The sequence below is a fragment of the Gopherus flavomarginatus genome, chromosome 3, assembly GCF_025201925.1.
Source record: "Gopherus flavomarginatus isolate rGopFla2 chromosome 3, rGopFla2.mat.asm, whole genome shotgun sequence".
NCBI classification, from domain to species: Eukaryota; Metazoa; Chordata; order Testudines; family Testudinidae; genus Gopherus; species Gopherus flavomarginatus.
Genome location: NC_066619.1, coordinates 152,337,548 through 152,351,090, shown reverse-complemented (window position 1 = coordinate 152,351,090; position 13,543 = coordinate 152,337,548). Strand labels below are relative to the sequence as shown.

The 13,543-nt window shown below is 43.7% G+C and overlaps 1 protein-coding gene across 1 annotated transcript; it reads left to right on the top strand.

Annotated features, from left to right (window-relative positions):
• The first annotated feature begins 243 nt into the window (after positions 1–243).
• Positions 244–11,244, top strand: EPGN (epithelial mitogen). Its single transcript, XM_050945086.1, has 5 exons — positions 244–280; positions 818–907; positions 8,577–8,694; positions 9,467–9,619; positions 10,367–11,244. The coding sequence occupies exons 1-5, from the start codon at positions 244–246 to the stop codon at positions 10,416–10,418; spliced, it is 450 nt and encodes a 149-aa protein (XP_050801043.1). The 3' UTR covers positions 10,419–11,244.
• Positions 11,245–13,543: the final 2,299 nt, after the last annotated feature.

Below are 13,543 nucleotides of genomic sequence, written 5' to 3'. Positions count from 1 at the left end.
GGCATTTCAAAAGAGAACCCGAACAGATTGCTGGATAATGGTAGTTTCCTAAATGAATGTGTGGTTGCCCTGAGGCTTTAGGTTGTTACCAGATGCACTTTTTTTTTTTGTTTTTTCCTGATTGGTCAGAACAGCAGGTGACGCTTCACGGTATATAAGTGCAAGGAAGAAACATGAGCACAGGTAAGCAGAACAACCCAGCTGTCTGGAAGAGAAGAAAACTCTATTAATCTGCTGCTAGATATGGCACTTGGAACGCTAATATATATTTTGCTAAGAGGTAGGTTTTCTGGGGTTTTTATCAGTGTCTTATAAACATAAGGTTTTGTATTTATACATTTTTTAAGAAACGTTCACTCATATTTTCTGTAATAAGCAGTGGGGGGAAAAAATCCAGAAAGCTTAAAGGAATTCAGAAACAAAATTAGTTTCAATAGTTTCTGACTTCACTGAATTTTTGGATAGAGATGATTTCATTTCAAATCATTTTTAAGAGAATCTATCAGCAGATATGCCTTATATAGCATGTTCTAGTGAACTGTATTGTATACAATATCAAGTCATTACAATGGGATTTATAACAGCATGGGAATGTATTCTGAGACTACACAAACCGTAGCTCATTTTCTGTTCCCCACAGTCATAACTAACTTGTGACAAAAGGAATTCAAAGAGGCAAGAATGTAATCAAAAGAAATCCTCATTATTTAAGTTCAGTCATTCAGCAGTCCATTTAACTGGACACATTTGTACAGACGAAATAAGCTTCATGCAAAAGTGTTTTCCTGCTAAAGCCACTGTTGTTTGCATTATACAGCAATGGTAGCGCTGGGTGAAGAGGCAGCTATTACTGTTTCGTCACTAACCACAGACCTAAGGAATAGCTGGGCAAAAAACAACACAGAAGGTATTTCTGCTTTGCTTTGTATTGTCTCAAATAAACATTTGTAAACTGAAAAAAAATCCTATCTGCTGAGTGTACCTGAATTGATAACTACTCTTAATGTGACTGTCATTTAGTCAAATGGTAGCGTTTATTGTACTGCGATCATTTCTCTATTAGTTTCAGAGGGGTAGCCATGTTAGTCTGTATCAGTAAAAACAAGGAGTCCTTGTGGCACCTTAGAGACTAAAATTTATTTAGGCATAAGCTTTCGTGGGATATAACCCACTTCATCGGATGCATGGAGTGGAAAATGCAGTAAGCAGGTATAAATATACAGCGCATGAAAAGAGGGGAGTTGCCTTTACAAGTGGAGTTGTCAGTGTTAACGAGGCCAGTTCCCAACAGTTGAGAAGGGGTGAATATCAACAGAGGGACAATTACTTTTTGTAGTGTAAGGAGGCCAATTCAATCAAAGTGGATGTGGCCCATTCCCAGAGTTGACAAGAAGATGTGAATATCAACAGAGGCGAAATTATTTTTTGTAGTGACTGGCAGTGGCGAGGTCGCTACAAGTAATAATTTCCCCTCTGTTGATACTTATCCCAAGTTATGCAGGTTTTGGGGGGGGGGGGTTAAGTATGTAATAACCAGGTACTGTAGAGTCTGTGCACTTTCTGAAGGTCTCTTCTGCCAGCCTGAACCATTATTCATTTTCTAGGTATCAGCAGCTATTTCTTAAATCTGAATTGTCATGTACATCAAGTGAGAATGCAGCTGATACCCGAATAGATTAAAACTAATGATTCCCATTGCTGCTATTGGACAGCTTCTTTATTTGTTGCGCTACAGTCTTTGATTGCCAAAACCACTGCAACTGATGTTGATGGTGTCCTTTTGTTCTTTTTCTTGTTTCTCTTCAATATACGTCTGCTTAAAGGTAAACTTGAAAGGTTGCTAGGATCTGAGTACAGAGCTTTGTGTTTTTCCTGCAGGCTGCATTCTTGATGCTACCATAGGTATTAGCAATGTAATGACAGTACACCTCTACCTCGATATAATGCAGTCCTTGGGAGCCAAAAAATCTTACCGCATTATAGGTGAAACCGTGTTATATTGAACTTGCTTTGATCCACCGGAGTGTGCAGCCCCGCCGCCCCCAGAGCACTGCTTTACCGCATTATATCCAAATTCATGTTATATCAGATGGCATTATATCAAGGTAGCAGTGTACTTGTTGTTAGGGAAATGAAGAATCTTGAACTCAGGACTTGGCAGGTAAGTAAAGGAGGAATGGATTTTTAACTATTCTGTTTTTAAGATGTATTTGTTTTTAGTTTTTAAATCGACATATGCATTCAATTAATGCTAGATCATCTAAAGGCTTGCAAGTAGCTTTTTAGTCAATCTATAAGCTTTCCTTTCCCCCCATCATCCACAAAGAGTCAAAATACTGATCCTGTCGACTAGTCTCAGTCATAGTCACATGAGAGCCATAGCAGTATGCAAGAAGTAGTATTGACAGAAATTCATAATAATTTTTGGTCTGCTTTTAAGTGCAGTACTTTCCTTTATCAATGTAGATCGGGGTGGGCACACTTTTTGGCCCAAGGGCCACATTTGAGAATAGAAATTGTATGGCGGGCCATGAATGCTTACAAAATTGGGATTCGGGTGTGGGAGGGGTGAGGTATCTGGTTGGGGGTGCGGGCTCTGGGTGGGGCCAGAAATGAAGAGTTCAGGGTGCGGGAGGGGGCAGGGGATTGGGGGCTGGCGTGGGGCTGGGGCTGAGAAGTTTGGGGTGTAGGAGGGTGCCCAGGATGGGACCAAGGGGTTTGGAGAGCGGGAAGGGGATCGGGCTGTGGCCTAGGGGTGCAGGCTCCAGACGGCGCTTACCTCAAGCAGCTGCTAGAAGCAGTGGCTTGTCCCTTCTGCAGTTCCTACGCAGAGGCATAAACAGGCAGATATGCACGTTGCCTCATCCGCAGGACCCACTCCTGCAGATCCCATTGGCCGCAGTTCCCTCCTCCTGGCTGCCTGTATGCGTAGGAGCTGGAGGGGAGCCATGCTGCTGCTTCCGGGAGCCACGTGAAGTGGCCCCCAACCCTGCTCCCCAGCAGAGCACCAGAGTAGGGCAAGCCCCAGACCCCACTCCCCAACAGGCACTCAAGGGCCAGATTAAAATGGCTGGCGGGCCGCACTTTGCCCACCCCTGATGTAGATGGAGCCCATGATCTGGCCTAGAGTGTTTCTCTGTGACATGGGTGTTCTTCCAGCATTGGATAAAGAATAAAAAATGATGCTGTTTGGTGTCACATGGCTGTAGACATTTATGCTGTGATTCATTGACTAGCCTTGCTGTCTGAAATACTGGTTGTACTAGAGAGAGAGAATTTATTATGGGCCAGATTTTCACAAATGAGAGGTTCACTTGCATGAACAAAGCCACATGGGCAGCTGTACCTCCTCAATGTGCACTTGCTGTCGTTACGGATATAAAATGGATATTTGCAGTCAGCGAGATGGTGGCTTTAACAATTACTCACAAATACAGTCATGCAATTGCACACTTGGGGTTTGCAGATATAAGTATCAGAGCTGTAGCTTTGTTAGCCTGTATCAGCAAAAACAACGAGAAGTACTTGTGGCACCTTAGAGACTAACAAATTTATTTGGGCATAAGCTTTCGTGGGATATAACCCACTTCATCAGAGTCCTCTGCTTTTAAAAACAGTAACCCTTTAAGAGTTAGAAGACTGGACTTCGGGGTGGAAGGAAGTGTTTAAAGACTCTTGTGTGAAACTGGCCACATCCCTTCACTCCATTCTTGCAGCTTCCATTTTTAGACAGGTGGAACAGTCATTTAACACTGAAGTAAGGAAGCTCATAATTAAATCATGTTAATAACAAACCCTTAGGAAATTAATTAACTCCCAAGCAAATGCCAGGTTGGAAATGGCACTATCCTGTGGGATTGTGGATCCAGGCAAGAGTGAGCTGAGTCCCACACCCATCAGCCAGGAACCTTCCTCCTTCCTTAGTCTGCATGTCGTATGCAGTCATCCTCAACTTCAAAAATTAGGGGCTGGTGGTTCACCTTGAGTGGCAAGGTCAGCGAGAGGAAAGAAGCAACATGGAGAGACAGGAGGCTGGGCTGGCAGCTGACTGGAAGTTGACAGGGAATATGAGAATTTCTTCCTGCCTAAGGGGGACGTTTTCCAATGTTGGAATCATAGAATATCAGGGTTGGAAGGGACCTCAGGAGATCATCTAGTCCAACCCTCTGCTCAAAGCAGGAGAAATGCCCAACTAAATCATCCCATCCAGGGCTTTGTCAAGCCTGACCTTAAAAACCTCTAAGGATGGAGATTCCACCACCTCCCTAGGTAACCCATTCCAGTGCTTCACCACCCTCCTAGTGAAAAAGTTTTTCCTAATATCCAAACTAAACCTTCCCCACTACAACTTGAGACCATTACTCCTTGTTCTGTCTTTGGGTACCACTGAGAACAGTCTAGATCTAGCCTCTTTGGAACCCCCTTTCAGGTAGTTGAAAGCAGCTGTCAAATCCCCCCTCATTCTTCTCTTCTTCAGACTAAACAATCCCAATTCCCTCAGACTCTCCTCATAGGTCATGTGCTCCAGCTCCCTAATCATCAGGAAGGAATTGGGGAAATAGGAAGAGTCTTGTTTTACTTAGAGTGGAACAAAACTGGGAGAGACTTAGATGAGCTGGATCACGGATGAAAATCTACATACTTATCATCATCAGCTGAGTGCGAGGAACTGAGGGTGAATGTACTCTCAAAATGCAAGGAAAAGAACCTGTGCAGACCCACCAGCCAACTCCTGGTCTGTTTTGCACAGCCTACTCCAAATAGCCCCCTGATGGATCAGCTGTCATGCTTGCGGTCAGATAAGTTCTTTGATGCATTTACCTGCATCCCATGGGTGGGGATGATTAGTTCTCACCTGCTCAGAAATGGGGCAATATGCATCAAAGTTAATGCAGAAGAAATGACGGATCTCTGTCTGATGCAATTTCTATTAAGTGCATTGCAGTCTGGGCATTTGTAGTTTATACAAATCTACCTCTGGCACTCGCAATATTTTTTGGATATTTTGAATGTGGATGCACATGCATACGTGGACTCTGTGTGTGTGCTGGTACATATGGTAACTATATAGCATATACACTTAGTTTTTCTTTTATAGCAGCTCTGTCATTTTGTGTCAAACTGTAAAATTTGTCAGTTTTGTCATGACCAGTCCTTCAGTTATCCATTATTTTGATTTCATGTCAGATAAGGTCAAATTCACCTTTGTATGACTTGCATGTGGCAAACATCCATCTATATGCATGCTTATACTGCGTATTTTCTTCACATGACTTAAAGGGCAAATGGGAACTAATACCTGGCTCTTAGATGATGCTTTTCGTTGATAGATCACAAAATGCTTTGCAAAGGTCAGTGTCACTAGGTGCTCTTTAAACAGCTTATCCGGTGTGTAGGTGGATAATACAATATTTAAGTTAGTAGAATTGTCTCCGTATGTGATTAGAAAAAATGTTTTTCTTTTTGTTTCTGATTTTATAATACATTTGAATGTAATTCCTCTTAAATTGTAGAGTTACAGTATTTAGCACTTTTAATTTTGGGGTCTGGATTTGAGATCTGAGCTTGCAGCCCTTAGACAAAACTCCCACCGATGTTAGCGGGGGCTGTGTGTGTGTGTGCGTGAGTGTGTGTCTGTGTGTGTGAGAAAATACTGTAGGACTGGGCCCTTGAATTACAAGATTTTTCTCTCCAAACTTTGTCTCAAAACATTTTCTAGGTCTGTTTTCATTCCTGTTTTAAATGCATTTAGAATAACAATGAGGTCTGATACAGCTGTTTAGTACTTTCATCCTGTGAAAATGGAATGCTGCCACCTTTTGGCAACTTGCTATGGTACTGCCATAGAAAACCAGGAAGGTTTTTTTTATGCAGAGTGAAAATATTACAGTTTTATTCTGACAGCGGGAGATTTTGTGCTTTTTTCTATGTAGATTAGCAAATTTTAATGATATATTTTAAATTTATTTTAACCATTATACCATGGTTTTACGTGAAATATTTAGCAGAATAATCCTACCTCCCCAGGATTGACAACAGGGGGTGCTACTACCCCTGAAATGTATCTTTACTGGCTCCTGGCGGAGCAGATTACTGTCATACCAGTGAAAAAGGTCCACAGTCATTATTTTCAATGCACAGCAGTTTATTGAGAAGGAATTACACGAGTGGTAAAGAGTTATATCAAGCACATAACTCCTATGTTAGACATTAAGAGCTATACATTACATAAATGTCTATAGGGCCTTTCAGCCTCTAAAATACCAAAGTATTTAACAACCCTGAGGCTTGATGCTGCTACCAATACACAGGCTGAGTTGTACTCTTTGCCTCTTTTTGACCTGAGCTGCAGTTTGGAGCTCTGGGGATGTTCAGCTGGGAGATGAAATTGGTGATATCAGGAATTTATCTGATGCAGTTTTGTTTACAAAGAATGTACAAAGTCCTGTGTCTCTGAGTGAGCGCAGGAAATGACGTCTTACCTTACAGCTCCAAGCCTCTTTAGCCAACAGACCCAAAAATACTCTCTGTAGCTTTTTCCAAGGTGACAGTGTACTCCAGGGTTGTCACCTTTCTAATTGCTGGTAACGGGACTCCTGAGGCCTTGCCCCCTTCTCTCCCTCTTCTCCCCAAGGTCCTGCCCCAATCCCTCGCTCCTCTCCCTGCCTCCTCCTGTAGCTCCTGGATCGTCTCCACCTTCCTCAGCTGGGCCCCCTTTGCTCCGGGGCTGGAATGGGAACTCTTGCAGCCTGACAGGGAGCCTGCCATCAGGTAGGAGGCAGCCCCAGCTGAGCAGGGACTGGTGTGGGTTAATGACCTGGCGCCACCTCCTTCCCTGTGGTAACTGGATTTTTGGTGTCCAGTTGGTACATCTGACTGGGCGCTGCCAGGTCTTTTTCAACCAGACTTTCCAGTCAAAAACTGGGCACCTGGCAATCCTAAATGGCACCCAGACACCGAAGCCAAAAACTGGGTTGTCCAGGCAAAACCCAGATGGGTGGCAACCCTCCTGTACTCTCTGGCTACTGCTTGGCTGGCTTGCTCTTTGCATCTGCCTGCCTCTCTGTGTGCATTCTGGTCCACTCTCCGTCTCTCAGCAAAGCTCTCCCCCACCTACTCACTCCAAACTCCTGGACAGGTTCACAACCCCCTTTTGTCTTTGGTGCAGGGGTGATGGTGGAGGGGCTTCTGATTAACTCATCCTGTTAACTGAAGGGTGAGTTCGCATCCAGTCTCAAAGAGGTACATGATTGACGCAATCTCCAGTCCCTCTCACTCAGCATAATGGTATCTTGGATGGCATTGGGACTACTCTCTTAGAGAGCTGCTGCTCAGCCTTAGTAATGGTGACAGAATCAGGCCCTCTATATGCCAGCATCACTCAACGCATCAGACAAAAGTGGTTTACAATACGTTGGCACACAAGAGCCACCTGGAACTCTTTGGACTAGGATGAGAAGAGGAAGAGCTCACCCAGCTGAGAGCACGGGGGAATGTAGTAAGGCAGAATGGAATCATTCTGATTGGAATTTGGTCAGGAAATGGGGGATTAATAACGTCACTCTTGAGAAATGTGTCATAAGATCATCAGTGACCACAAGTGGTCAGGACAGGACGTTGGGCTTACATCTCTGACGGCACCTCCAACAACGTTGAGTACATGAGTGCCCTGGTGGAGCACTGTTTCAGCACGTACTCAGAGGGAAGCTTTCCGCTTGACAAAAGACCAATACCAGACTTCAGTGACTTGGAAGCGGTGTTGTTCTTGTCCTGAGTGTGTTTTGCTTTTCTTGCGGTCATGACTGAAAGCCAGTGTTGTGAAATATTCAGGTTAGAACTCACTCGGCTATGTCTAAAACAATTCCCCAAAATAACAGGCATTGATTGGCCGCTCCACCCAATCAATAACTCCTGCAGCCAGGAGACCTGTTCAAACAAATACTTCCTCCGACTGGCAAGCCTTTGACATCTTCTCTTCCTTTGCCCCACCACACTCCCCCATCCCGCAACCCATTACTGTTGGCCTCTGGCTCTTTCTATCAACAAATAGTGATCTAGCCACAATCTTGAAGAATGGTCCTGATTTGTGCCATTTACATAAAACAATTAGCTGCCAGTGTTGGGAACAAACTAAGGGCAAGCTGCCTGAAAGCAATGGTGTTTTGTCCTTTTGATTAAAAATTAATCACATTAGGCCAGATTCAGAAGCAGTGGCTAACAACAATCCTGCTAATCCTCTGTGCTCCTATCCTGCTGGGTTTCAGGCTGGGTTATGCTGACGTTAACTTGGAATGAATCCAGCATATTCATTAAACTTCTGCACATTTATTAAGAGGAACTCATTGATTTAAAACTGGTATTTGAAAAACTCCATGCTAAGGTGTCCAGCGTCTCCATTCTGTTTTAGCTGGCAGTGTCGCTATTGGTCAGCAAATTTTACATCACCTTCAACGTGTGTGCAATGGGGTTTTCTCTTGTAAACGATCGTACTTTTAAAAATGACATGATTATTGTTTTCAGACAATTTTATTTCTTCAAATGTAACTTTTCCTCCTCTCCTACGTCTTTCCCAATAGACTACCCAGAGGAACCTATTGCTCTGAAGTTTATGCAATCCTGTCTTGAAGAACATGACAGTTATTGTATTAATGGCCTCTGTGCTTTTCATAGTGAACTCAAGAAACCCATATGCAGGTAAATACATTGAATGTTTAAATAGACATTCTTGGAGAAGTAGATGAGTTTATATTTGTTTCCTGTGTATGTTACACATAACATTTATCCTGACTTGCAATTTGATCTGTATGCGGGCATACGTTTTTCATCTGAGTAGTTCCACTGAAACCAGTACAACATGCACATGCTTCAAATTAGGCACCATGCAAGTTCAGGTTCTTTATTAACAACACAATGGAGCTGTGACAACATCATACTCTGGGTAATTAAAGCTTACTGGAGAAGCTAAAGCAGAAGATGAAGTGCTTGGAAGCTGCTTTTGACACATTCTGCTCTCAGAACTGCAGCATCAGGCTGCAATCTGAAGCCAAAGGGTTAAATTTACAGCTGTGCTCCTTGACTGCTGGGCAGGGGCCACAAAGGAGCTAGCAGGAACTCCCTGCTTCTGGGAGTGGTTCTGCACCAAATCCGGCCCTGACGTACTTCGGGGATTTCTAGAACTATTCTTGGCTGCCTGTGGGCCCAATGGTCATTACAACAGCTAGGTATCAGCAGAACACAGTGTTCTCTCACTGCACCCTCTCTCGGGGCATTCGCAGCGCAAGGGATCCAGCAGCTTTCTGACATATGGGTTTCTGACTGCAAAATAGAATCTGCCCACCCCAGTTTATTTCCCTTCCACATTTTAATTGCAAAGTGTTTAAAATGAATCACAGGTAATAAGTATCTTCCAGTTTCAAGTTAAGATTTTCTGAATACTCTTGTGGATTTTTTTTTGTTGTATTTTTAGGTGCCTGACAGGTTACAATGGCGAAAGATGTGAACACTTGACATTGAATTCGTATGCGCTTAATTCTTACGAGCACTATATTGCAGTGGGAATTGGGACTGGAATGTTACTGAGTGGGATCATCGCTCTAATCTATTGCTATGTAAGAAAGAGGTATGGAAAATGGTGTTTTCCAGGGCATGAAAATTGTTATGTGAATTTCTAAACTGTTCAGAATACCTGAAAGCAAGAGCATTATATTAGTCTGAGTGGATAGAGCAGAGAGCTAAGGAATCTGTTCCTGGGTCTGTCACTCGCTTATTGCGGGATCTTAGACAAGTAACTGAACTGCTCTGTGCCTCTATTTCTGCATCGGTAACATGTCAAATTATTCTGAAGCTGCCCACGAGCACTGAGTTCGTGGGGACTGCTCACGTGACTTAGGCAAGTAGGATTTGGCTTGGTTTACATCATTACAGTTCTGTCGCGTGATTAAATTCACAAATTGGCTATCCATTTTAGGTGCAGGAAGTTGAAATCACCGTACAAAGTCTGAACCAGGGAGACAGCGTTGTGAAGATCTGACATAGGATGCTTACCAATTTTCCTGTAAATTACAGGAGGTTCCTAGTTGAAAGAACTACCAGTGCCAACAAAATACTAGCAGGCGCCACTGATAACCGGAGACAGTGGAAATCAAATAGCCGGTGCACAGCTAGCACGCCTGTAGAACTGACTGGCTTCACTCATTTTGATAAAAACTTTCGTTGCTTTAATAAAGGTTGTTGGGGGATTTATTTGAGTGGATTGACATGGCTGAGGATCCTTTCCCATTGTCCAACTATGGTTCAGTTGTTTTTGAGTGGAGATCTGACTTCTCTTAGCTGCTTTTGGTAACTTCAAGCCTTGATTGTTCAACAGGGAAGGGCATTCTGTATGGAGGAAGACGACGATGTGTCTCTCAACACTCTGAGGCAAAGAATGGAGTTCACATGCTGCCAAAGGCAAGTAGTCAGTCTAGCCCACCTCTGGTTTCCCAATGGCCTATAGTATGGGCCTGGGCTGACATGAATACGGCGGATCTCTCAAGTGGTTTAAATGCAATTTATGCTTCTATTGCCACAGTGGACAAAGGCAGCCAAGGCTTTGCACTGGGAAATGGGTGACTGAAAAAATATATCATTAAAACGAAGAAGAATAAAGATCAGATGATTTTGGAAAAATAACATTGAGAATGAGAGCAGTCCCTGAGATCTTAGAGGACAAAGGGCTAATGACATTTTGAGAAGAGTAAGGCTCACATGGACAATGAAAGTGTTCGTCTGGACAGCCTTGATCTTCCAGTACATCATGTAGTAGCTCCCCACACTCCCAGACTTGTCAGTCAGGCATCTTCCTGCCCAGTGATGTGCACTGCTGGACAAGAGGAACAAGACTCTACTTGCTATTTCGTTATAAGGACTCGTTAATACAGTTCTACCCAGCTGGCTTCACGCTCATGGAACTTGTAGTATATCACCATTTAAACAAGAAATGGGTAAAGGAAATATGCCTAGCTCCAACCTGCCAGATTAATATTATGTGCTTTCTTTTTCATCTTCTCACTCACAAGATGTCTTCAGATGGGGAGATTTGTTCTTGAGATAGGGAAATAAAATAGATTCAGAGGACAGTGGCTCCTGAAAAACTTTGCAGCTTCTAACTGAGAGTTTTGGAATACTGATGCTGATCATTTTCAACATTGCTCAGAAGAGTTTTTGTTTCAGGTGCTGCACATTCTGGATCCAGATTTTAGCTGCATTTAGACACCCCTGGGGAAACAGTGCCTAACTGTGTAAGGGCTAATTTGGGGACCTCATTTGTCTTTTGAAAATCGGGCTCTCTTGTTATGTGTATTCACTTTTTCCAAGTGATGTGTGTCATGTTTTTTTTTATATAATGTTATTAGTAAGAAGTGAAATGCTCAAAACGAAATATGTAAGATAGGTCAACATGCACATTTCCCCTTTTAAACTGGACCCTAAGTCCTCTAGTACGACATGCCCTGCTTGATTAGAAGTGCCAATGTACAATGAATACAATGGCAAGGATGTATGGGCAAGGAGCTGACCTTAGGTGCATTACCATCCATTTCCTCTAGGTTTTGAAGTGAGCATTCCTTAAGGTACGTTGGTTTTCCTTTTTCTCAAGGTCAGCCTCATTAAACTCTCTAGCTATCTAGTTAATCATAGAAGATTAAGGGTTGGAAGAGACCTCAGGAGGTCATCTAGTCCAGCCTCCTGCTCAAAGCAGGATCAACACCAACTAAATCATCCCAGCCAGGGCTTTGTCAAACCGGGTCTTAAAAACCTCTAAGGAAGGAGATTCCACCACCTCCCTAGGTAACCCATTCCAGTGCTTCACCATCCTCCTAGTGAAAACATTTTTCCTAATATCCAACCTAAGCCTTCCTTTGGCTTAATGCATTTGTAATGAGAGCAAAATCTGGCCTGCAATGATTAAATCATTTGGTCAGGTGCTTCACGTAGGCACCTGTTAGAAACTTATGCTCAGCCTGGAGACAGTGGGTTCGACATTTTCTCATGTGTCTAATGGGTCAAAGGAGGAAGACTTCAGATTTTTTGTGTGTCTCTTTACCCAGCAATTATCTTTATGTGCACACACATTATGCAGATTGCACGTGATTCCGTCTGTGCACAGAATTGCTGTGTGCTAGAATATAGACATACATTAATGAGTTGTTTGAAGGGCACATATTTTGTGGGTATGAATATCGGCAACTTATAACCTTAAAAGGTTTACACAGAGAGACGTGGTTTTGTTTGTTTTAACATCCTGACTGCATTTCTGAAGCCCACTGGGGTGAGCAGCTGACTTGGCTAAGTGGCCAAGTACTTTACAGAGTGCATAATTAATTTTCAAAGAGTTGTCAAGGAACACAGGGTGCCTAAAGATGTGCACACCTGATTCTTGTGTTTTGTGAATATCGAGTAGCATATGAGCAAACTGGGCAGGGAGATGGCTAAGCAGATTGTGTGGCCTGAAATGGAGGCATGATCAGGGCACACCCAAATTGTTAGGCTCTCTTCCAGGTACCTCTCCGGTGCCAGGGCAGCACTGGAGAGGCTGCCTAGGAAGAACATCTGAGGCTTCTGCTGGTGGAGGAAAAGATCAGTAAAAGAAACACCAGACAAGTGTTGCAGGTTAGACATGGATCGTATAAGCGAATCTGAGACAGAAAGAAAAGGGAAATGAAATGGGAAAGAGCAGCGAAGGAGAGAGGCAGTGCCCCTGCTTTATTTCTCCACTGCCCTTTCAGTGGGGGACTTTGAGGCCCCCAGAGATCGCACCCTCGCCAATCAAGTGCTGTGACTTGGGCAACTGGACAGGGATGCTGACCTGGCCCACATCTGGTGTCAGTGACACAGATAAAGGTGATTGGTGGAGGGGATGATGTACAGATTGCTCCCAAGATGCAGCCAATGGGGGAGAAAGGGGGTTGTCACTGCTAACCCAAGGTATCGCACCAGGCTCCCTGTGCCTCTGAGGCACTGGAGACAAATGTGTCACACTAGGTACTGGCTGAGCAGCTGACTCCGTGACACCACTAAGGAAGTCCATGCTGCAAGAGATTCCTTTGTGGAGTCAGCCATGCTGGGCCTTTGCGACTAGTTCTTTGGGGAGTGCCAGCTGCTTTTGGGCTCATGCTCTATGTTGCTACCTAATTAGCCTAACTTCCTGAACAGCCTCCGCAGGTTCTTTTCCGAGAAGTGTCCCCTTCTGGATGCCCCACTTTAGGTGCACGTGCAGATTTCCCTTAGCAGTGTCCATTCAGCCCTCTCATTCTCCCTACGCAGCCTTGTGCCAAGCACCGAGATTATGTAGGGCTGCTCAGATGAAACACCCTCAGCTCCTTCTTGACCATGTTGGCTTGAGATGGTGCTTAAGAGCATCATACCTTGAGCGTGCCTTGGCTAAAAGTTTTTTTGCCTCATTGCTAGTTTAGTTTTAGATAGTTTGCTTGTTAGTTAAATTAGCTTAGTTTAGGAGTCAAGAGGATTAGCTTTGTTCCTCTAGCCTCCCTCTGGGGAAGCTTGC